General features: G+C 43.6%; 1 protein-coding gene across 1 annotated transcript in view; it reads left to right on the forward strand.

Moving 5' to 3' along the window:
• Positions 1 to 23,451, forward strand: part of LOC126469698 (uncharacterized) — an 894,140-nt gene that overhangs the window by 149,644 nt on the left and 721,045 nt on the right. The window contains exon 4 of the mRNA XM_050096872.1: positions 8,344 to 8,616. Within this exon, the coding sequence (XP_049952829.1) occupies positions 8,344 to 8,616 (273 nt within the window). The remainder of the gene's footprint in view (positions 1 to 8,343; positions 8,617 to 23,451) is intronic.

The raw sequence follows: 23,451 nt of genomic DNA on the forward strand, positions 1-23,451 counted from the left end.
TTGGTTGTTTTTGCACCCTAAAACAAAACAGAATCATTCTCTCTGTGGGCAGTCCAGGCCGTTTGCTCATGATGGACTTGCATAGACTGTGAAGTGTCTCACAGTACATGCCATGGTCAATTGTTTTTCTGTGGTAAAGGAATTCGATAAGTATCACACATTGGACATTGAAAAAGATGGCGAGCGTCACATTGTCTGGTGAGGGCACAGCTTTGAGCTTGTTAGGGTGAGATGGCGACACTACATTCACATCCCTAGATGTCTCACCACATTTCCCAAAGAGGTATAAGCAAATTTCAACCAGTTTGGTTGGTACAACATTTCATACCTTTTCGTTTGAACACTCCTTATATTTTAGAGTAGCCAAAGCCATGTTGACAAGCAGAAGCTGAAAAAAGTTAAAATGAGCACTAGGAAAGCCTTGTGTGAACTGTTCAACAAGTTCGAAAGTAAAACTATCTACCAGTTATGACAAAAAAGTCTAAGAAATTTTGTTCTTGTACGTATGAAAGCCACATATACACTAACTCAGTGACCATACTAGCATAGAAATAAACAGTGGCAGAGAGAAGTCTGAAATACTAAACTCCTTTTTCCAAAATCAGTTCACACAGGAAGATTGTCCTGGAGTCCATTATTTCATTTGTCACATAAATACCAAAAGGACATATCAAGATAAGTAACCTCAGGATAGAATCACTCAACTAATCAAAGGTGGCTTGATCTGATGAGATATCTATAAGGCTCTACATATTGTATGTGAAGGAACTGGCTCTTCTTCTAGCTACAGTCATATATATCATAGGCTGCTGCAGGATTAGACCATTCCAAATGAGTGGAAAAGTTTGGAGGTCATGCATACAACTATAGTATTATATTGCTGACGATAATCTGTTGTAGAATTTTGCAAGAGATTTTATGCTTAAATATCATGATATTGCTTTTGACCGATAATCATCTCTTCTGTAGGAATCAACATGAATTCTGTAAACAATGCTCTTTATGAAACCCAGCTTGTTCTAATAAAATCTTCTTGGGCTTGTTCTGTTCATCCACAAGACCCAGAAATCACTTGCTACCAATGCCCAGACTGATCGATTTCCAGAAGGTATTCAGTACATTTCTGTACTGTCGTCTAATGAACATCAATCTGCATTTGACACTTAAGTGCATGGCAGAGGGTTCATCAAACCAGTTTCACACTATTTCTGTACCATTCGACTCTCGAACATTGTACAGGAAAAATGAACACTTAAATATTTCCATCCAATGATTTATTTTATTACGAATATTATTTCTCTCTATGTATGTGATCATCAACAAAAAATTTTCGTATTCAGAGGACAAACCTGGTGATTGAAATGTCTTGAAAAGATCTCACCACAACGAAGAAAACCTTTGTTTTAGTAAGTACCACCCCAACTCACATATCATATCCACAACACTCTTTCCCCTGTTTCACAATAATACAGACTGGGATGCCCGCCTTTGAACTTTTTAAAAAGTCCTCCGTCAATCTTGTATGGTGAGGATCCCATGCTGCGTAACAGTACTTGTAGGCAGTCTCTTTCTTGCACCTTCTAAGTGTTCCTCCAGTGAAACACAGTCTCTTGTTTGCTTTCCCCACAAGATTAGTTACGTGAGTGTTCCAGATTTAGTTGTTCATAATTGTGGTCCCAAGGTATTTAGTTGAATTGACAGCCTATAATTTGTGTCATTTATTCTGTAACTGAAACTTAACAGATTCCGTTTAGTACCCATGCTCACACCTTTCGTAAAATATGAGCATATGGAATATCTGACCAGCTTTGTGACTGGTTTACGGAATCATAGCAAATAAAACACATCAAGTGTTAGATTACATAATTGCTGAACAATCCCTGATAAAGTTCACATCCATTAAATATCTGGTAGTGTGCATATGGTGAGATTTAAAGTGAAATGATCACTTAAACTAACTGTAGGAGAGGCAGATGCAGACAGATCCATTGGAAGGGTCCCCATGACTGTGGTAGTTTTCCTACAGTACTAGAGTACCACTCTTCGGTCAGGACCCTCTCGAGGTAGGACTAATGGTGGAAACAGACGATCAAAAGTAAAACAGCATGTTTCATCATAGGTTGGCTTAGAAAGTGCGAAACCAAGGAGTGCTCATCCAACTGTAGTGGCGAATGCTAAACATGGAAGATGTTGTGCATGACTATGTGGTTTATTGTTAAAATTTGGAGGGGATCTTCGTAGAAGAATAAACTAGCATATTACTACCTCCTGCATATATTTTGTAAAAGACCAGAAGCTAAAATTACAGAGATTTGAATTCACACAGAGGCTTATCAACAATCATTCTTCCTTCACACCACTTGCTACTGGAACAGGTAAGGGTGAAGCGACAGTACCTCCACCATGCCCATAAGGTGGCTTGTGGCAAATAGGCATATATGTTCCTGATTTTTTGCTGTAGTTTTCAATGAGCAAATTCCAGTGGGACATACCAGTGTGATTAGAGATACAATAAAAAGAAAATATACATTTTTCTAGCATGACATTGCAAGCATACTGGAGAGGAGTCTTTAAGTAGTAGTACCAGAGAGCCTTCAAGATTGAGAAAGAACATTCATGAAAGAAGCAGAAAAACATTCTCAACTACATTTTCCTTACACACAATTTTATCAGCAACCTCATTGCTTCATCATGAAAACTGTGATTGTGAGTTAATGTAATATGAGTGTTATAACGTCAAGTTAAACACATATTTCAAAACGACATAACACATGTAAGTCACCGAGCAAGTTGACAAAGCAAGCCATGTGAACACGTTAACATTCAAATGAGCACTGAGTCCAAGTCTAGCTGTCGCTGGCTGGCTGCCCGCTTAGGTGGCGCGGCTGCTGCATGACTGGCAGACAGCGCCTCACGTAGAGGACGCGCGTAATTGCGCGGTGGCACTTTGAATGATCGGCGAGCCACAACACTTTTCCCCCCTTTGAAATTTTTGCACTGGTCTTGATGGAGGTGGCCTGTAGATTGCTAACGTCCATAGGCGTTGTTTCACTGGCCGTAAAGTCTCGAGGAGGAGGCTTCCCGTACGGACGGAAGTGTCCCCGATGATAACGGGTCGAGATGACAGGAGACGTAGGGGTCGAATCTGCTGGGCCCCCATGCACCAAGTCTGGTTGATATAACAGGAGACATGGGCGATGTGTCGGCGTCCGTAGGAGAAGGAGGCGAGTAGAGTTGCGCCAACAGATGGTCGTCCGGTTCCTGCATGGGCACATCTCCTCGTGGCATCCGTTCTTGTGCTGGCACCGATATGACGGTGAGAGGGCTGAGTTGTGAGTAATGAGAGATGCCAAGATCCCGAGTGTCAGGTAGAGCCGAAGGTGGTGTAGCGGCGTTCGGAACAGGCGTTGCTGGCACACGAGGCCAAAGCTGGTCCGAATGGCGTACTGCAACACCCGTGTCCATCTGAATTTCATACAGGCGTCGGCCACGGTGTCGTAAGATGCGGCCTGGACTCCATTTTGGCCGCCTGCCATATCCCCATACCCATACAAGGTGGTCTGGTCGGCAGTGAACCGGCCAAGCGAAGGCACCTGCGGCCGTGAGGTGGAAGGCCGCAGAAGATGAAGTAGCGTGCGGGGCTGTCGGCCATGTAAGAGCACAGCCGGGCTGTGGTCGCCCATGGGGATGAAATGGTAAGAAGCCAGAAATTGGAGAAGCGCATCATCAGCAGCAGAAGGAGTTTCCTCATCTGAGCCTTAAATGTGCGGACCAGTCGTTCAGCCTCACCGTTTGAGTGTGGATAGAACGGAGGGGCCGTGACATGCACGACGCCGTGATGAGCACAAAAATCCGCAAATTCGGAAGAGGCAAATTGCGGACCATTATCAGTAACAAGAGTAGAGGGAAGGCCTACCAAAGAAAAAATCGTGCTAGAGCATTTGTGATTGCCGCGGTGGTAGGCGACGTGCAACGGACAATGAAAGGAAAGTTAGAGTAGGCGTCAATTACGAGTAGCCAATAAGTACCTAAAAAAGGTCCCGCGAAGTCAGCATGAATGCGCTCCCAGGGCGTCTCAGGCGAAGGCCACGGCGACAAAGATGACTTCGGGGCGGCGGCCTGTGACGCACAAGGGCCGCAGGCAGCGACCATGTGTGCGATTTCAGAGTCGATGCCGGGCCAGTACACATGACGGCGCGCCAGAGATTTTGTGCGAGAGACACCCCAGTGCCCTTGGTGAAGGAGGCACAAGACCGAAGCACGCAAAGACCATCCCTAGCCGTGAGGCGGTAGCACAAAGCGTAGTAGTTCCGCAACAGATCAGAAGTCTTAGCGGACGGACGATCTTGCCAACCCTTCTGAATACAGCGTAAAACCCGGGAGACGGTAGGATCAGAACCCGTAGCAGCCGCCAGCCGGTCCCCGGTGATGGTGAAGCCGGCCACAACCCGCTGCTCGGCAACATCCAGGTGGAAACACAAAAGTTCGTCCCTATCGAATGCCAGATCAGGACCCATGGGAAGGCGAGACAGTGCATCAGCATTTGCACGTTGAGCCGTCGTCCGGAAATGAATCTCATAATTGAAACGAGACAAGTAAAGAGCCCAACGCTGGAGGCGGTGTGCAGCCTAGTCGGGAAGTGACGTTGATGGATGTAACAAGGAAACAAATGGTTTGTGGTCCGTAACAAGATAAAATTTGGATCCATAGAGAAAAACACCAAACTTATAAAGAGCATAAATAATGGCCAGAGCTTCTTTTTCAATTTCAATTTGAGAATACTTTTGTTGGGCATCCGTGAGCGTTTTGGAGGCATAAGCAATGGGTTGTTCAGAACCGTCAGAAAAATGGTGCGCAAGGACTGCACCGACCCCGTATTGAGAGGCGTCTGTGGCAAGAACAAGATGTTGGCCAGGTCGATAAGTAGCCAGACACGGGGCCTGTTTCACCATAGTCTTCAATTTCTGGAAAGCCGCATCGCATGACATGGACCAGTGAAAAGGCACGATTTATGCAACAGGCGATGCAACGGCTGCGCCACCGAAGCAGCAGACGGTAAAAACTTGTGATAGTATGCTATTTTCCCCAAGATGGCCTGCAGTTCCTTAACAGATGTTGGGCGAGAAAGGGCATCGATCGCAGCGACAGTTTTCTGAAGCGGACGAATACCATCCCGAGAGAGTTGAAACCCCAAGTACGTGATAGATGCCTGAAAAAATTGTGATTTCTGAAGATTACACTTAAGACCGGCAGTCTGCAAGACATGAAAAAGTGTGCGGAGGTTCTGAAGATGTTCTTCAGTGGTGGAGCCAGTGACAACACTTTCGTCCATGTAATTGATACACTGAGAGTCATGGAGCAATAATTGTTCCAAGAATCGCAGAAAGAGAGCCGGGGCGCTGGCAACCCCGAATGGCAATCGTTGGTATTGATAGAGGCTGAAAGTCGTGTTAAGGACCAGAAACTGCCGGGAAGCAGCGTCGAGAGGAAGTTGATGATAAGCTTCTGACAGGTCAATTTTAGAAAAATACTGGCCACCCGCAAATTTAGTGAACACTTCTTCAGGTCGGGGCATAGGGTAAGTATCGATGAGGCATTGTGCATTTACAGTGGCTTTAAAATCGCCACAGAGACGAATATCACCATTGGGGTCAGCAAAAACAACGACAGGAGAGGACCACTCACTGGAAGTGACAGGAAGCAAGACCCCTGAAGTAGTGAGACGGTCCAGCTCCCGTTTTACCCGATCACGAAGGGCCACAGGAATGGGCCGAGCCCGAAAAAAACTTAGGCCGAGCAGTGGGTTTGAGCGTGATATGAGCTTCAAAGTCGTTTGCACGGTCTAACCCAGGAGAAAAAAGGGACGAAAATTTCGTCGACAAGGAATCCAATTGAGCATAAGAAATAGCATCAGAGACGATATTGAATGAGTCATCTACGGAGAACCCAAAAACGCGAAAGGCATCGAAACTAAAAAGATTTTCTGCGTTACTCTGGTCGACCACAAATATGGGAACAGTGCGAACGACGGATTTGTAAGATGCCTCAGCATTAAATTGTTCCAAGAGAGAAATCTTCTGTTTATTGTACGTCCATAATTGCCGAGTGACAGGTGATAGGAGTGGAGAACCCAACTGAAGATACGTCTGAGAATTAATGATAGTGGCAGCAGAACCAGTATCCACCTGCATGCGAACATTCTGACCAAGGATTTGGAAAGTGAGGAATAACTTCCCTGAAAGGGAAGAAGTACAATTGACAGACAACGCAGAAGCAGAATCAGCGTCACGGTCATGAACATCATGTATGCGGTCGGATTTGCAAACGGAAGACACATGACCCTTCTTTTTGCAATTGTGACACACTGCCCAACGTTGGGGACAATCCTCGCGTGAATGTTTCGTAAAACACCTCAGACATGAAGGAAGTTGCCGGGGGTTTTGCTGCAGTTTCTGAGAGGGTTGTTTACGGTTAGGCCGAGGCTCCGCGTTGGAGCATACGGCGGCCATGTCGGCCGGCGAGGACACGCCGCACGCGTCGTCAACAGCGCACAGAGGTTGTATGTCCCCGACGTCACCCCACGCCTCTATTTGCGCTCCAGCGGCGCGAGAAATTTCAAAAGACTGCGCGATGGAGAGGACTTCATCTAGAGTCGGATTTGCCAACTGAAGGGCACGTTGCCTCACTTCTTTGTCGGGCGCCGACCGGATAATAGCATCCCATACCATGGAATCTTCGTAGGATTCTTTGTGAACGTCAGTAACAAATTGACGCTTTCGACTGAGGCCGTGAAGCTCAGCCGCCCAATAGCGATAGGATTGAGTCGGTTGTTTTTGACAACGATAAAAGGCAACATGAGAGGCTACCACATGCGTTTGCTTATGAAAATATGCTGACAGAAGTGAGCACATTTCAGCAAAGAACAGAGACGCAAGATCTTTCAAAGGAGCCAATTGCGATAACAATCGATAAACTTGAGGTGAAATCCATGAAAGGAACAGAGACTTACATGTTTGTTCATCCGTGACATGAAATGCCAAGAAGTGCTGTCGAAGACGTTTTTCGTAATCAGATCAGTCTTCCGCTGTCTCGTTGTAAGGATGAAAAGGAGGTATAGACAACGACGAGAAACGGCCCGCATTGGATCCCGCGACGAAATCGCGGATTGCCGATGTGAGGAGCGTTTGCTGTTCAATGAGACTTTGCAATAGTTGCTCTAAAGTAGCCATGGAAACCTGTGGGTCAACGATGAAAAGGAAAAATCCCATCCTCGTCGCCAATTGTTATAACGTCAAGTTGAACACACATATTTCATAACGGCACAACACATGTAAGTCACCGAGCAAGTTGACAAAGCAAGCCATGTGAACACGTTAACATTCAAATGAGCACTGAGTCCAAGTTCAGCGGCCGCTGGCTGGCTGGCCGCTTAGGTGGCGCGGCTGCTGCATGACTGGCAGATAGCGCCACGTGTAGAGGTCGCGCGTAATTGCGCGGCCGAACTTTGAATGAACGGCGAATCACAACAATGCGTTAAATCAGAAATTTATACAAAATGTTAAAATTTTGTCGAAGCAATAAATCTGATGACATGTATGTAAAGCTATTTTCCTTTTTATATTTCACAGACTTAATAAGTATCTTACTACAATTAATAATTTGAAGCAAACGTGACCCAGCAGGACTGCAGACATGAGATTAGTGTAATTATAGTTGACAGACTAATATTTAAGTAATAATTATTTCCTTGCTCTATAAGGGAATAGAATGGGAAGGAGTAAGTGGTACATTAAGAACCATCATTTGTCAGATACTAAACAGTGTTCTCCAGACTATATACATAGATGTAGATATTGTGTTTCTAGCTTAATTTTTAGGTTAGGGCTCAACCTCACTTGGGGTTACTTTCAGTTATTTTGTCATATTCTGAGTAATCTGTGGTTTTATGTTACAGCAACAAACAAAATTTCTTGATAATGATTTTTTGATATGTTTTTTCATCAAAATGTACAGTTCACAGTATTGAAGTATCTTCACTGGAAGCAGTGTAGTCACATATCCTTCTGTTAACGTTTTGTGTTAACATATCTTTAATTTTTTTACTCAGGTCTCTTTTTTTCCTCTTAAGAGATGATGCACACAGTGTAACTGTTTCTCCCCCATGCTGCGGACCAATTGGGCACCATAGTACTGAAAGTGAGATAGAGAGATAGATAGATAGAGAGACAGAGAGAGAGAGAGAGAGAGAGAGAGAGAGAGAGAATTTCCACTGCTGTGACTTACTTTATCATTTTCACTTTTTAACACTGTTTTATTGTGTCACTTGATTATTTATTTCCACAGGCTCATTCAAAGAAGCTCAGAACTGATACACATGTTAAAGGAGAAAAAATTTATACAAATGAAAGGGTGTTCAAAAAACATGAAGAAGAAATATCTGTAAAGAAAAATGGGTCAGCTGAGTGCAGTTCATCAATCCAGTATATTAGAAATGAGATCGCCATTAAGAGAGTGTATAAGGAACGTAGCAGCGAGAGCAGTAGCACAGAGAGTACTGAGACGGAAGAATGTGATCTGCAGCCTGCTCCATCAGTTGGTCGTAGACTGAAGTCTGCGGTAAATATTATGAAATACACCTAATTGTGGAACTTCATTATATTCTGTTTGTCTATGCTGCACTTTTATTTTGAATTCACTTTTTTAATGTTTAAAATTATGATGTGAAAGTTCACTATACAGAACTAATTAAAAATCTATATGTTCTATAACAAACATACGGGGTGGAATCCAAAATTTTCGGGACTGGCGCTGCCATCTGGAAAGTAGGAGTAGCATATATTTGCACTGCTAGGTGGCGAGAGCTGCATATCTGATGAGTCAGTGTGGGGAGTGGCATTCAGCTGGGAGGATGTGTTGTGTGTCCACAGTGATTTCCATAATACTCTGTGTTTGATGTGTGGCAGTTTTAGGATGGATCCGCGAACAGAACAACGCGTGTGTATCAAATTCTGTGTGAATCTCGGGAAAAGTACTACGGAGACCCTTGCAATGATTCAGCAAAAGTTTGGGGGACAGAGCATGAGCCGTATGCGTGTGTCTGAGTGGCATGCTTGGTTCAGGGCCGGCCGTACAGATGTTGAAGATGATGCTCACACTGGAAGGCCTGTTAGCCACACAACGCCAGACATTGTTGCCAAACTTCAACAATTGGTTCGTGTGGATCAATGTTGAACCGTTCAAGACCTTGCGGATAAAGTAGGTACTGGTTATGCGACATGTCAACGAATGTTGCCTGATGAATTGAGCGTGCATCGTGTCGCTGCAAAATTTGTGCCAAGGATCTAGACTGCCGATCAGAAGGCACAGCATGTTGAAGTGTGCACAGACCTTCATCAGACCGCATCTGATGATCCGAACTTCTTGTCATGGGTTATCACTGGCGACGAGAGCTGGATTTACGCTTATGACCCAGAGACAAAGCAACAATAGTCCCAGTGGAAGAGCTCGGGCTCTCCCAGACCCAAAAAAGTGAGACAGGTGAAGAGCAAAGTGAAAAGCATGATCATCATTTTATTTGATACCAAGGGAATTGTGCACAAAGAATTTGTCCCACCCAACCGAACAATGAATTTCGCGTACTACTGTCACATTTTGTGATGGCTCCGTGAAAGCATGTGGTAACGACGGCCCGTACTTTGGCTTCAAGGGAACTGGCTGCTGCACCATGACAACATGCCCTGTCACACATTCTTGCTTACCAGGAAATTTTTGGCAAAAAACAACATGGCGGTTGTACCCCACCCATCGTACTTGCCAGATTTGGCACCTTGCGACTTCGTACTATTCCCAAAACTGAAACTCAAGTTGAAAGGCCATCAGTTTGACACTCTAGAGAGGATTGAAGAAGCATCGCTGGTGGTGATAAACACCCTCAAAGAACAGGACTTCCAGAAAATGTTTGAGCAGTGGCAGAAGTGCTGGGACCAGTGTGTACGTGTGGATGGGAACTACTTTGAGTGTGATGGTGACCATTAGTCCAAAGGTAAAGTCTTCAACAGATGGCAGCACCAGTCCTGAAAATTTTGGATAGTACCTCTTACAGATTAACATGGATTTAGACTTAGTAAGCAATTGAAATAGATGAAATTCAAATTGTTCGTGTACACTGGACTTTTAAAGAGGAGGATACACGAAATGATTACACTCCAGTAAAGACAGAAAAATACTTGTACTTCGCAGCATAACAGATGTAGACATGAACATGTGGAGCCAGATTTGGGAACTAGAGTCAATGTTTCGTCTAGATGACACACTAAGCGCAATGTGACACGAGGGATTAAGTAATAAAATTATCAGTGAGCTTGACTCAAATAAGATGCAATAAGATAGGATGAGAAAGTAACTTACAAGGGAAGTAACAGCAACAGATGATATTTAAAACATGAAGTTACAAGAGTTAGGTGGGGTGGGGGAAAGTTCAAGGACAAGGGAAAGATACACTGAAAATCAGGTCAAAGATGATACAAAGAAAGGCAGTTGTAGAAAAGAAAGTTGATGTTTTAGTGGAGAAGAACTCAAAGGAAAAAGGAGACAGCAAGAAAAGTTGCAAAATTTAAAAGGGCAAATAACCAAAGGTGTTCACACTTAATATGGTATAGAAAGTTCTGGTAGAATGTAAATAATTTAAGAGTAAAAGTAACAACTCATCGAATAGTGGAAGCATTGAGTCAGTGACAGCACACACACACAAAAACAGACAAACAAACTTTGATAGCTTGTGGATTAACCACTTTTTGAGATAGAATACACATATACGTGCATAACCCACCCCCAACCCTCCACATGAAACACACACACACACACACACACACACACACACACACACACACACACACACACACACACACACACCCCTAAAACTACATTGTGCTGGTTAAATACACCATTCTGGGACTACAGTTCAGCAGGTAACCGACATGAAGGGTTGTGCCAGGTGGAGTGGATGAGGGAGAAAAGAGGCTGATAGTGAGAGGAAGGGTTGGGGAGGGAGTCTGACGATGTGGAGGGAGACAGCATGTGTGCAATGTAAGAGTATGGAAGTGAGAGGCAGCAGATTGATTAGATAGAAATGCAACACAAGGACACCAGAGCTACTGAGTTCATGCAGTGCATGATGATTGATTGATTGATTGATTGATTGATGATAAAAGTGGGTTGGGAGGGGGTGACAGATCAGAGGAGGGAGACTGTGGGGAAGAGGGAGTAGGTGCAAAGGGTTAGTGGAGATAGAGGCCAGGATGATTACAGAAATGAAAACTGTGTTGGAATAATAACTCCCTTCTATGTAGTTCAGAAAAGCTGGGGCTGGGGGGAAGGATCTAGATGGTGTAGGTTTTGAAGTAGCCATTCAGGTCAAGCATGCTGTGCTTAGCAGCATGTTCTGCTACCGGGTGGTCAACTTTGCTTTTGGATACAGTTTGGCAGTGGCCATTAATTCACATGGACAGGTTGTTGGTGGTTATGCTCACATAAAGTGCTGTACAGAAATCACAGCTGGTATATGGTATGACTGATTTCACACCTGCTCCTACAGAAACAAACATCCATGGCATAGGCATCCCTGGACCACCCCTACTCCCTACACAACATGCTGTTACTATGCAGGCCTAATCATCTACACCATATCTCCCAAATCAAAACCCATGCTCTCCATGATCTGGAAGAGCACTCCAGACACCACCTCCAAAAATTATCAAATTTATTGATATCCTAATCTCTACAGGGAGCACCATTACTCGTCAACGCCTATTCTACCCCCAGTGAACCCCCTGTCAATCCCTCATAGCATCTAGACCCTGCCTTTCTAACCCTTTCCATCTGTAACATCCTTCAAAACTCCCTCCAGACATAGCCAATCATACACCAACTAAACAAACCAAAATACTGTTGAAACTTCCTGGCAGATTAAAACTGTGTGCCAGACTGAGACTCGAACTCGAGACCTTTGCCTTTCGCAGGCAAGTGCTCTACCAATTGAGCTACCCAAGCACGACTCACATCCCATCCTCACAGCTTCACTTCTGCCAGTATCTCATCTCCTACCTTCAAAACTTTACAGAAGCTCTCCTGCGAAGCCTGCAGAACTAGCACTCCTGAAAGAAAGGATATTGCGGAGACATGGCTTAGCCACAGCCTGGGGGATGTTTCCAGAATGAGATTTTCACTCTGCAGTGGAGAGTGATGAATCCTGACAGAAGGCATCTACCAACTATCTGACTCCTGCTCCTACAAGACCTGCTGTAGGGATCCCAACCCGGAAGTCCAGCATAATCTCCAATACCTACTCAAATCCTTAAACTGTCATCACGTGTGATGAGAAAGTGTTCATGAGCAAGGAGCTGGTCAAGCATTCCATAGTGTGAAAGACTGAATAAGAAGACAGATTTTTCATGGAGAGAAATGCGGCCAATGAAATGGAAGAGTGCATTCTACACCACAAGCAGCATGTGGGAGATACCATATTGTATTTTTTCATTATCAGTTGAATTCCATATATGGTGGGTTATATATTATAACTTAGTTGTAAGAATATTGTGCTGTTTCAAAGCACCAGTACATTGAGGATCTCTTTAAAACAAGTCATTACTGGTACAGTTTTTTGGAAGAAAATGACAGAAAATATCATACTGGTAATGAAATAATTTTCACATTTGGTTGTTTTTGTATTATAACTTGCATTTTGTGAAAGTATGGCATTAACACCTGGGTGCTTACTCATCACTGTTGTTGCCACCTCCCTCTAAATCACCCCATGCATGTGGATTCGTTACTATCAAACACTTCCTATACCAATGTCTTTCAGACTCCAAACTTACCACCTTAATTCCCTGTACATCTAACCAATTACATCCTCAGTATAATAGAGGGAAACATTCCACGTGGGAAAAATTATATATAAAAACAAAGATGAGGTGACTTACCGAACGAAAGCGCTGGCAGGTCGATAGACACACAAACAAACACAAACATACACACAAAATTCAAGCTTTCGCAACAAACTGTTGCCTCATCAGGAAAGAGGGAAGGAGAGGGAAAGACGAAAGGAAGTGGGTTTTAAGGGAGAGGGTAAGGAGTCATTCCAATCCCGGGAGCGGAAAGACTTACCTTAGGGGGAAAAAAGGACAGGTATACACTCGCACACACACACATATCCATCCACACATACAGACACAAGCAGACATATTTCTTACGGTAAAAAGGAGAAGGTGAATACAAAGTGAAACTACTGGCAAAAACAGAAAGAGGAAAATAAGACGACAGAAAAGATTTCGAAATGCAACAGTGACAATAACAAACGTAATTGTTGGATTCAAATTAATGATATCAATATAATAGAGGGAAACATTCCACGTGGGAAAAATTATATATAAAAACAAAGATGAGGTGACTTACCGAACGAAAGCGCTGGCAGGTCGATAGACACACAAACAAACACAAACATACACACAAAATTCAAGCTTTCGCAACAAACTGTTGCCTCATCAGGAAAGAGGGAAGGAGAGGGAAAGACGAAAGGAAGTGGGTTTTAAGGGAGAGGGTAAGGAGTCATTCCAATCCCGGGAGCGGAAAGACTTACCTTAGGGGGAAAAAAGGACAGGTATACACTCGCATACACACACATATCCATCCACACATACAGACACAAGCAGACATATGCATAAACGTAACACCCATAGTCTAATTTTGAATGGACAAGGGACTGGTACAAACGGAGGAGGGTGTCTGCTTGTGTCTGTATGTGTGGATGGATATGTGTGTGTGTGTGAGTGTATACCTGTCCTTTTTTCCCCCTGAGGTAAGTCTTTCCACTCCCGGGATTGGAATGACTCCTCACCCTCTCCCTTAAAACCCACTTCCTTTCGTCTTTCCCTCTCCTTCCCTCTTTCCTGATGAGGCAACAGTTTGTTGCGAAAGTTTGAATTTTGTGTGTATGTTTGTGTTTGTTTGTGTATCTATCGACCTGCCAGTGCTTTCTTTCGGTAAGTCACCTCATCTTTGTTTTTATATACAATTACATCCTCACACATACTTACTTCTCCTTTGAGGGAAAGAGAGACACACAAATCTGTAGCACAGCCATGAACACCCATATAGCACTCCTGGTCCCTTGGTGGACTGAGATGTGTTGCAACACAAATCGTGAATGGAGACGTGCTCTCTGCGTTTTTAACTGTCAACCTATGATGGCAAACTGCATTCATTATAAACAGGTGCATGCCCAGTGTCCTTGCTTTCTTCGGGATAGCAAAAAGCTAGCTGGATTTCATTCGCTAGTTCTTTTAACATTCCTCTCCCTCTTCTGTCGTGTGGGCCAGCCTACAACAGCTCTCTGGGACCAAGATCTATTTCCCAGTTTCCGGCCTGACAGTAGCAGATGATGTCATTGTGGACCCTATTGCTATCTCCAACACCTTGGGCCACCATTTTGTGGAAATTTCAAGCTCCTTCCACTATCACTCTGCCTTTCTCCTTTGGAAACAAGTAGGGGAGTCTCCGGCAATACCCTACTCTTCTCAGAATTTTGAATGTTACAATGTCACCTCACTTCGTGCCAACCCTCTGCCCCGGGGCCAGAAGCTGTTAACATTCAGATGTTGCAGCACCTTTCTTTTATGGGCAAGCACTTTCTGCTTAATGTGTACAACCGCATCTGGGCAGAGGGCACATTTCACAGAAGCTGGTGTGAAGCCACTGTCATACCTATACCTAAGCCAGGTAAGGACCAATACCTTCCTTCTAGCCACTGCCCCATCTCTCTCACCAGCTGTGTTTGCGAGGTGATTCATGCCCGACTGGTATGGTGGCTTGAGTCTCGCAGTTGACTAACCACTGCACAGTGTGGATTTCTGACGCACTGTTCTGCAATTAACCATCTCGTCACTTTGTCCACCCATGTAAAATAATTTTCTGCAGAAATCCCATATTGTAGCCATGTTTTTTGATTTGGAGAAAGCCTATGACACCTGCTGGAAGACTGGTATCCTCCGTACTCTCTGCACATGGTGCTTCCATGGCAACATGTGCTGTTTTCTTCAGGAATTTTTTGAAAGACAGAGTTTTCAAGGTACATATGGGTTCTGTCTTGTCAGACACCTTTATCTGTGAAAATGGTGTGCCTCAGGGTTCCCTCCTGAGCTACTGCCATTAACCCAGTCTCCCGTTGGACATCTCTGGCTCCCTTTTTGTTGACAATTTCTGCCTCTATTGCAGCTCTCCACAGACCTGTCTCATTGAGTGGCATCCTCAGCAATGTCGCGATCATCTTTACTCATGGAGCATTGGCAGTGGCTTTCATTTTTCCACTGAGAAAACCATTTGTATGAATTTCTGGTATCACAAGTGGTTTCTCCCAACATCTTTACATCTTGGGCCTTTTGCTCTTATGTTTATTCAAACTATGAAATTCCTGGGGCTCATGATCTATAGGAAACTTGCGTGGTCCTCCCATGTCTCTTACCTGGCAGCCCACTGCACGCAGTCACTCAGTGTCCTAGGTGTTCTCAGTGGTACTTCCTGGGGTGCAGATCGAACCACCCTCCTCCTTTTGTACCAGTCCCTTGTCCATTAAAAATTAGACTATGGGTGTTACGTTTATGCATCTGCACATCCATCCCTCTTGCACCGTCTCAATACTATCCACCATCATGGTATCCATTTGGCCAGTGGCACCTTTTACATTAATGCAGTTGAGAGTCTGTATGCAGAAGCTGCCAAACTACTGCTGTCCTACTGCCATGACTTTTTCCTCAGCAGATATGCATGCCATTTGTGTGCCATGTGTGGCCACCTCCTTTGATGAATCCTTTGATTGCCAGTATGAGGCGCATCCCTCTTCCCTCTTACCCCCTGGAGTTCGCTTTCGACTCATGCTCCGAAAGATTAACTTAATGCTCCTTGCATCTTTCCCAGTGGCTGTGAATCCTTCACCACCTTGGCTTCGTGTAGCAGCCCATGTTCAACTTGACCTTCATTCGCTAACTGAGGACAATACACCAGCCTTGCTCTATCCCCTTCGCATGGAACTTTGTGATAGTACTTTTGTGTACACTGATGGCTCTTGGACTGACCTTGATGATGGGTGTGCCTTCATCGCTGGTGCCAACATTTTTCAGCATCGGCTTCTGGCACACTGCTCATTATTTACAGCATAGCTCTTCGCCCTATATCAGACCACAGAGTACATTTGTTAACACAGGCTTTTCAATTTTGGCATCTGCTTACTCTCTCTCAGCACCCTTCAAAGCCTCTGTGTGCTGTACACTGTCCATCCCTTAGTGCAACAAGTCCAGGAAAACTGTCACTTGCTCACTCTTTATGGAGCCACTGTGATGTTTATGTGGGTTCCTGGTCATGTCAGTCTGACAGGGAATGAGGCTGCTGGTGCTGCTGCCAAGGCTGCAGTCCTTGTACCTCAGCCCACTAGTTCGTATATTCCCTCTGATGGTCTTTGTGTGGCCATCTGTCTGGAAACGGTCTCACTTTGCCATCGCCGCTGGTTCTCCCTTCATGAGAATAAGCTCAGGGTTATTGAGCCTCTCCCAGTGGCTTGGACAACCTTGTCTCGCCCCCCCCCCCCCCCCCCCCCCTCCTCCTCCCGCCACGAGGTGGTCATTTTAACTAGGTTGTGTATTGGGCACTGCGTTTTTGCCATTACCATTTGTTAAGTGGTGCTCCCCCACCACTTTGTGCACATAGTGCCCAACTTTTAACTGTCTGCCATTTCCTGATGGAATGCTCGTTTTTTAACCGTTTACATTCCTGTTTGGCTTTGCTGTCTGAGTTATCGGCCATTTTAGTGAACAATGCATAGGCTGTCAACCACATTTTACATTTTATCTGTTGTAGCAATATGGCAAAGACAATTTAATTTTTAGTTCTGGACCTCCGTTTCTCTGTGGCATATTTTATGGTCCTTCCTCCACATCCCTATTTTTAGCTGTCTTATGTTTCATTGATTGGGATTGACTTATAGTCAATTTTAACTCCTCTCTTTGTCATTGTGTTTCACAGTTCTGCCATGGGTGCGTATGACACTAGTTGTTTTTGCACCCTAAAACAAAACAAAATGCATGGCGCTCTCTTATGCCTATCTGATTATGAGCCATCTAGAGGAAACCTTACTAGTCTCTCAAAACCCCAAATCCCTTGTCTAGTTCAGGTTCATTGATGATAGCTTCACAGTCTGGACTGAGGGACCAAGACATTCCTATCCTCACTCCTCCACAGCCTTAACACCTTCTCTCCCATGTGGAGGTGTGGCAGCAGCATGTGCTCATGTGCTGATATATGGGTGCTCTATCCTGAAAAAGAATTCATCCGAAAGCTAGCAAATGTTATATTCTTTTTTGTGAGCTTGTTAACTTCTGAATGCCTCCACTATTCAGTAACTTGTTATCTTCACTCTTATATTATTAACACTGTGTACAGAATTGTATGATGAAATACATCCATTCACTATCTGTGGCAGCTGTTTACTATACACACATGTAGACATTCTTTTGATTTCTTTAACAACTCATTTTTACGTGTTTGTTTGATAGCCTTGTCAGTACTCTTTCAGAAATTTTTAATAAGGAGTTGTTTCACAAACAACATAGATTTAGTCCTGTATGAACAAATTAAAAACCACACATTGATACTGCCCAAATGTGGTGTGCGTACTGTAAGACCTTCGGTACACACATCATCGGATTATTTGACTTGTCTCTTTAACGAAGTAGGCGAGTGTCAGCAATATGTCTCATGGTCTTATCGTGGTGTGTTTATCTTCTGCCATTAGGTCAGACGATAGAAATGCCACTTGCACGCTTAGAGTAGCAGATTGACGGTGACCAACTTTAAACAGAACTTGACTAATTTTCACACGCATTTATTAAAATAGTAACAAGCATAAACCTTACGTAACTTGATTCGATTCTGGATGCTATTTACAATTGACAATCTGAAGTTCCTTTGGTCTTGGTACATTAATCTTATTCTCACATATCTCTGATACTTGACAAAAGTGTCTATACATTTATCTTCATGGCTATGTACAGGAATATGGTAATCTTATTAGGCGCAGACTGAAACTTGACTATAGACTGATACAGACAAATGCAGACTGGTACAGACTAATGCAGACAAATGCAGACTCGTACAGACTGGTGCAGACTAATGCAGACTGACTAATCGGAGGTCTGTACACTCGTTATAATACCTCGTGCGTTCAGGTATTACTGCGCGAGTGTGATCCGTGAGGAGAAAAGGTTCTCCGTTAGCAGCAATCTCATTGGCTGCGTTACACATTAATACGCGGATCGGCGGAAGCAAAATTTGGTCTGTATCTAAGACAGCGCCATCTCGTAGTGTGGAGACGGACGAGTGCTGCTCCTGCGCTGTTGTGCTTAGCGGGGCACGCTCTAGTGGGAAAGTTGTGTACACGCTGACTATGCGGAACTATGTACACAACACCCCTCCCTTCCGGGGGAAGAAAAAAAGCTTTTTAAGTTTGCTTAAAAAGCCTTTTTTTTTGCTTCCGTGCTTTCCGGCGTGCGTATGTTTGTGGGTGCACACATGTTGCTCCCCATGGCATTCGCCCGCAGTCCGCTTGGAAAACCCACTCAAAACCTACATAACAGGGAACCGGAGAAGCAAAAACTTTGTTACATGATTGCATTTCAACATTGGTACATTGGTCATAGCTTAAATCTTAATTTTTCTTCGACGTCCATCTTCTCTGGGGATGTCGGTTGTGGACGGCTGGTGCAGTCGGCTGCCCCTGAAGGTGCTGCATCGGCGTCGGCGGCGGTGTCTGCATTGGCTGCGGCAGCAACGGCCAGTGGCAGCGGCGGTGGCGGCAGCTGCCGGTGACGGTGTCTGGAATCCTGCAGGCTACTTGGGGTTGACCTCTGCTTCTGAGTCTGCAAAATGAAACAGCCTAGGAGTTCTGCCTATATGTGACTGCTGTCTTTGCTGCCGTAATTGATTAGTATGGCGAATAACTATGCCGCTTTGCGTTATTATTCTATACATGACATTTCCAATGCATTCTACAATGATTCCTTGTGACCAAGTACGTTTTCCTCGACTGTAGACAGTTACGAGGACTTTGTTGTTTACGTGGAATCATCGTCCTTTCGACGTTCATTGATCATTTCCTGGATGCATTGTGAGTTTTAGGAGAGACATCAAAGTCCTGTGTTGTCGCCCATGCAGTTTTTCTGCTGGTGACTGTGCCTCGTGCGGAGTAGCTCTGTATTGTGACAGAAAAATTAATAAGGAATTCTCTTTATTGTACTGTTGCACCAACTTTATCATGTGTGCCTTGAATGTTCGTACGAATCGTTCGGCGAGTCCATTAGCTTCAGGGTGAAATGGTGCCATCCTGTAATGTGCAATTCATCTGACAGAATGTCTGGAATTCTTGCAATGTAAATTGTGTGCCATTATCGGGCACGATGGTTTGAGGCAATCCTTCAATGGAAAAGATCTTTGACAAGACTTGAATTGTTGTCGCTGAAGAAGTTGTATGCATTTGTAGTACAAAAGGGAATTTGGAAAATGCATCAATGACAATTAACCAAGAAGTTCCAAGAAAAGGATCTGCATAATCAATATGCAATCTTGACCAAGGTTCTGTTGCCTGTGGCCACGGAAAATATTGTCTTGGTGGAGCTGATTGATGCGTCTGACATAATTTACAGTTAGAAAGAACTGTTTCAATATCTTTATCAATGTTCTTCCAGTAGCAATGTTCTCTGGCCATGTGTTTCGTGCGTGTTATACCCCAATGACATTGGTGTAACATTGTTAGCACTTTAGTCCTGAGAGCTTTGGGTATGACTACTCTCGTTTTTCCCGTTTCACTGTGAACTAATATGATGCCTTTGCGCACTGTGAGAGCATGTCTCATGTTCCAATAAGATTTCACTTCTGGCTGAGCTAACATGTTCTTATTGGTTGGCTATTCCATAAGAATGTACTGCTTTATCTTTGATAACACTGGATCTTTGGTCACCAACTTAGCTATTAAGGTGGCATTGACAGGGAAATTTTCCACTACGTCCTCACTGATTACGTCTATCTGAAAACATACGTCCTCTGATTGGTCAAAATGTTCATCTTGACCCGCCGGTAGACATGAAAGTACATCGGCGTTGGCATGTTGTGCTGTCAATCTATATAAGATGTCGTAGTTGTAATTAGACAGTAGCAATGCCCAACGTCGTAAATGCTGTGCTGTCTTAGTGGATACGCTATTATATGGTCCAAATATTGTCACCAATGGCTTATGGTCTGTGAGCAGAATAAATTTTCTTCCATATATGTAGTCATGAAACTTCTTCACGGCAAAGATAATTGCTAGTGCCTCTTTTTCTACTTGGCTATAGTTTCGTTGACTTGAGTTTAAAGTTTTTGACACATATGCAATCAGTCGTTCAATTCCTTGAAGTTTATGGGACATGACTGCACCGATCCCGTAATCTGACGGGTCCACTGCAATAGTGATCAACTTTTGCGGGTCATATGTCGTAAGACATTTTGCGCCTACTAAACTTTGTTTCTGTTTGTCGAATGCGTGCTGGTATTCTTGGGACCAATTCCACTCGTCTCCTTTGCAAAGCAATCTGTGCAACAGTTCAGAAATTTCAGCTGCTTTCGGTATGAATTTCCGGTAATAATTAATTTGGCCTAATAAAGCTCTTAGCTGCTTTAAGTCTTTTGCAGCTGGCAATTTCTGTATTGCTTCTGTATGCTGTGGTGTCGGACTGATTCCGTCATTTGACAATATATGTCCTAAATTCTAAATTTTCTTGACAAAAAATATACATTTGTCCTTGTTGCACCTGAAATTGGCCTTTCTGAGAACCTTGAACAGTTCTTCCAGGTTATCTAGTAAATCTTGTGGAGATTTTCCCGAGACGATTATGTCACTGAGATAGTTAACTGCGTTAGGACAGTTTCTAATTAATTGTTCCAAGTAACGTTGAAAGAGGCATGGTGCGCTAGCGATACCAAATGGTAAGCGCTTGTATCTGTACAATCCAAATGGAGTATTTAAGACCATAAACTTTTGTGTATCTTTGTCTAAAGGGCTCTGCAGATATGCTTCCTTTAAATCCAGTTTGGCGAAATACACACCTCCTGGTAGTTGATACATCAGTTCTTCCGGTTTCGGAATCGGGTATGTATCTATAATGCACTGTGAGTTGACAGTAGTCTTGAAATCTCCACAGATACGTAATGCTCCATTTGGCTTTTCTATTACAACAATTTGTGTTGCCCAGGCGCTACATGTGACTGGTTCGATAATACCATTGCCTTCTTAACGGTCACGTTCTTGTTTTACACGTTCTTTCATTGTGCAAGGGACAGTTCTAGCTTTGCAAAACTTCAGCACTGCATTTGGTGTCAGCGTAATCTGTGCCTGGTAATCAGTTACACTGCCTGACGCAGAGGAAAAAATATCATCGTACTTCTGCAACACGTTTGTAATTTTCCTTTCGGAACTTCATGTGTGACCTGTTTTGCTTCATGGATTGTGAAGCCTAATTCGTTAGAGAGATCCAGACCCAGCAAGTTTGATGCCGTATGGGTGTTAACTACTGCTAAAGGAGCTGTCTTGGTAAATTGTTTGTAAGTTACTCCCGTCGTCAGTGCACCTTTGACTGGAATTTGTTCACTGCTGTAGCTGTACAGTGAGCTGTCAAAATGCTGCAATTTAGGAGAACCTAGTCGTTTATGCGTGTGCAGATTGATGATAGAGATCGACGATCCTGTGTCAATCTGGAATTTGATAGGTATTTTGTTCATCAGTAATGTGACATACAAAGACATGTTCCTGTTTTGTACAATAGCATTAACTTTATGTTTAACTTTTGAAACCTGAATATAGTCTTGCCTATGCATTGGAGGTATACTTCTTAAAATGAAGCACTTTCTTATTGCTAAACTTATTTCTAGACTGTACACTTTTCTTATTACACACTCCTGATTTGTGCCCTTTACGTTTGCAAAAGTCACAATGTGCGTTACGATAGTAACAATTGTCCCTGTGATGATTGATTTCACATTTAAGACATGATTTCAACTTTAGTCATTGAGTTTGGGTGTGTGATCCATTCTTAGATCACGTGAGCCTAGCCATGCTGTTCTGTTTACGGCCTTGGGTATGCGGGCCGCATTGCCCCGTGTCGCGTGCCTGTGTCGCGAACATGTCACAGCCGTCGTCTTGTACCACCCTCACAGAAGCTTGGCTTTGTTCATGTGCTCGAATGATTGGTAAACAATCTTGCAAGGATGCATTGATTAAACTAAGGAGCTCTTTCCTTCATTTCTCGTCTGGTGAATGCATTATGAGCATATCACGTATTAAAGAATCTGCATAGAATTTTTTACACTTTTCGTCTTCACAAATAAATTTGCAGTTCGCAGTTAATCCTTGCAACTGTGTAATCCATTCCGTGTATGTCTGCTGTCCCTTTTTCTTGCATAAGTAAAATTTATGCCTTGCAGCAGCAACATGCGTTTGCTTGTCAAAGTATTTTTCGAGCAAGTCTTTAATAGCTGAGAATGACAAATTTGTCGGTTCACAAGTCGGACTCAGTTTTAAGAGAAGGTTGTAGATAGTTGTGCTGCAATTTGCCAAAAAATAAGATCTTTTTTCTACATCACCTGATATCTGGTGTGTGAGGAAGTGCTGTTCCAGGTGTGCTGCATAGTCTGGCAATGCTTCTTCCTTGCTGTTGTAAACTGCGAAAGGTGGTGGTGGAAGTTTAATTTGTAGTGGAGACACTATGGCAGGCTGCGACTCCAAATGTTCCACTCTTGTAAGCAATGCCTGTTGCGTCTGTTGTATTTGTGCCATGAGATTGATGATCTGCGCCGTGAGGTCCATGGTTATCTGAAAAATCCAAGTGCGACTAGATTACTGCAATAATGATATTTTAGCTGCAAGAGAGCGGGTTAACAGTCAAGTATATATCTTCCAGAAGTACACTGTAATTCCATTTTATTTTAAGCTCACACGTGGTCATCCGTAATTGTGCTGAAATCATCTGTTTCCTTAGTACCTCGTCGCCAATGTGGTGTGCGTACTGTAAGACCTTCGGTACACACACCATCAGATTATTTGACTTGTCGCTCTAACGAAGTAGGCGAGTGTCAGCAATATATCTCATGGTCTTATCGTGGCGTGTTTATCTTCTGCCGTTAGGTCAGACAATAGAAATGCCACTTGCACGCTTAGAGTAGCAGATTGACGGTGACCAACTTTAAACAGAACTTGACTAATTTTCACACACATTTATTAAAATAATAACAAGCATAAACCTTACATAACTTGATTCTGGATGCTATTTACAATTGACATTCTGAAGTTCCTTTGGTCTTGGTACGTTAATCTTATTC

This window comes from Schistocerca serialis, chromosome 3 (assembly GCF_023864345.2).
Source record: "Schistocerca serialis cubense isolate TAMUIC-IGC-003099 chromosome 3, iqSchSeri2.2, whole genome shotgun sequence".
NCBI classification, from domain to species: Eukaryota; Metazoa; Arthropoda; class Insecta; order Orthoptera; family Acrididae; genus Schistocerca; species Schistocerca serialis.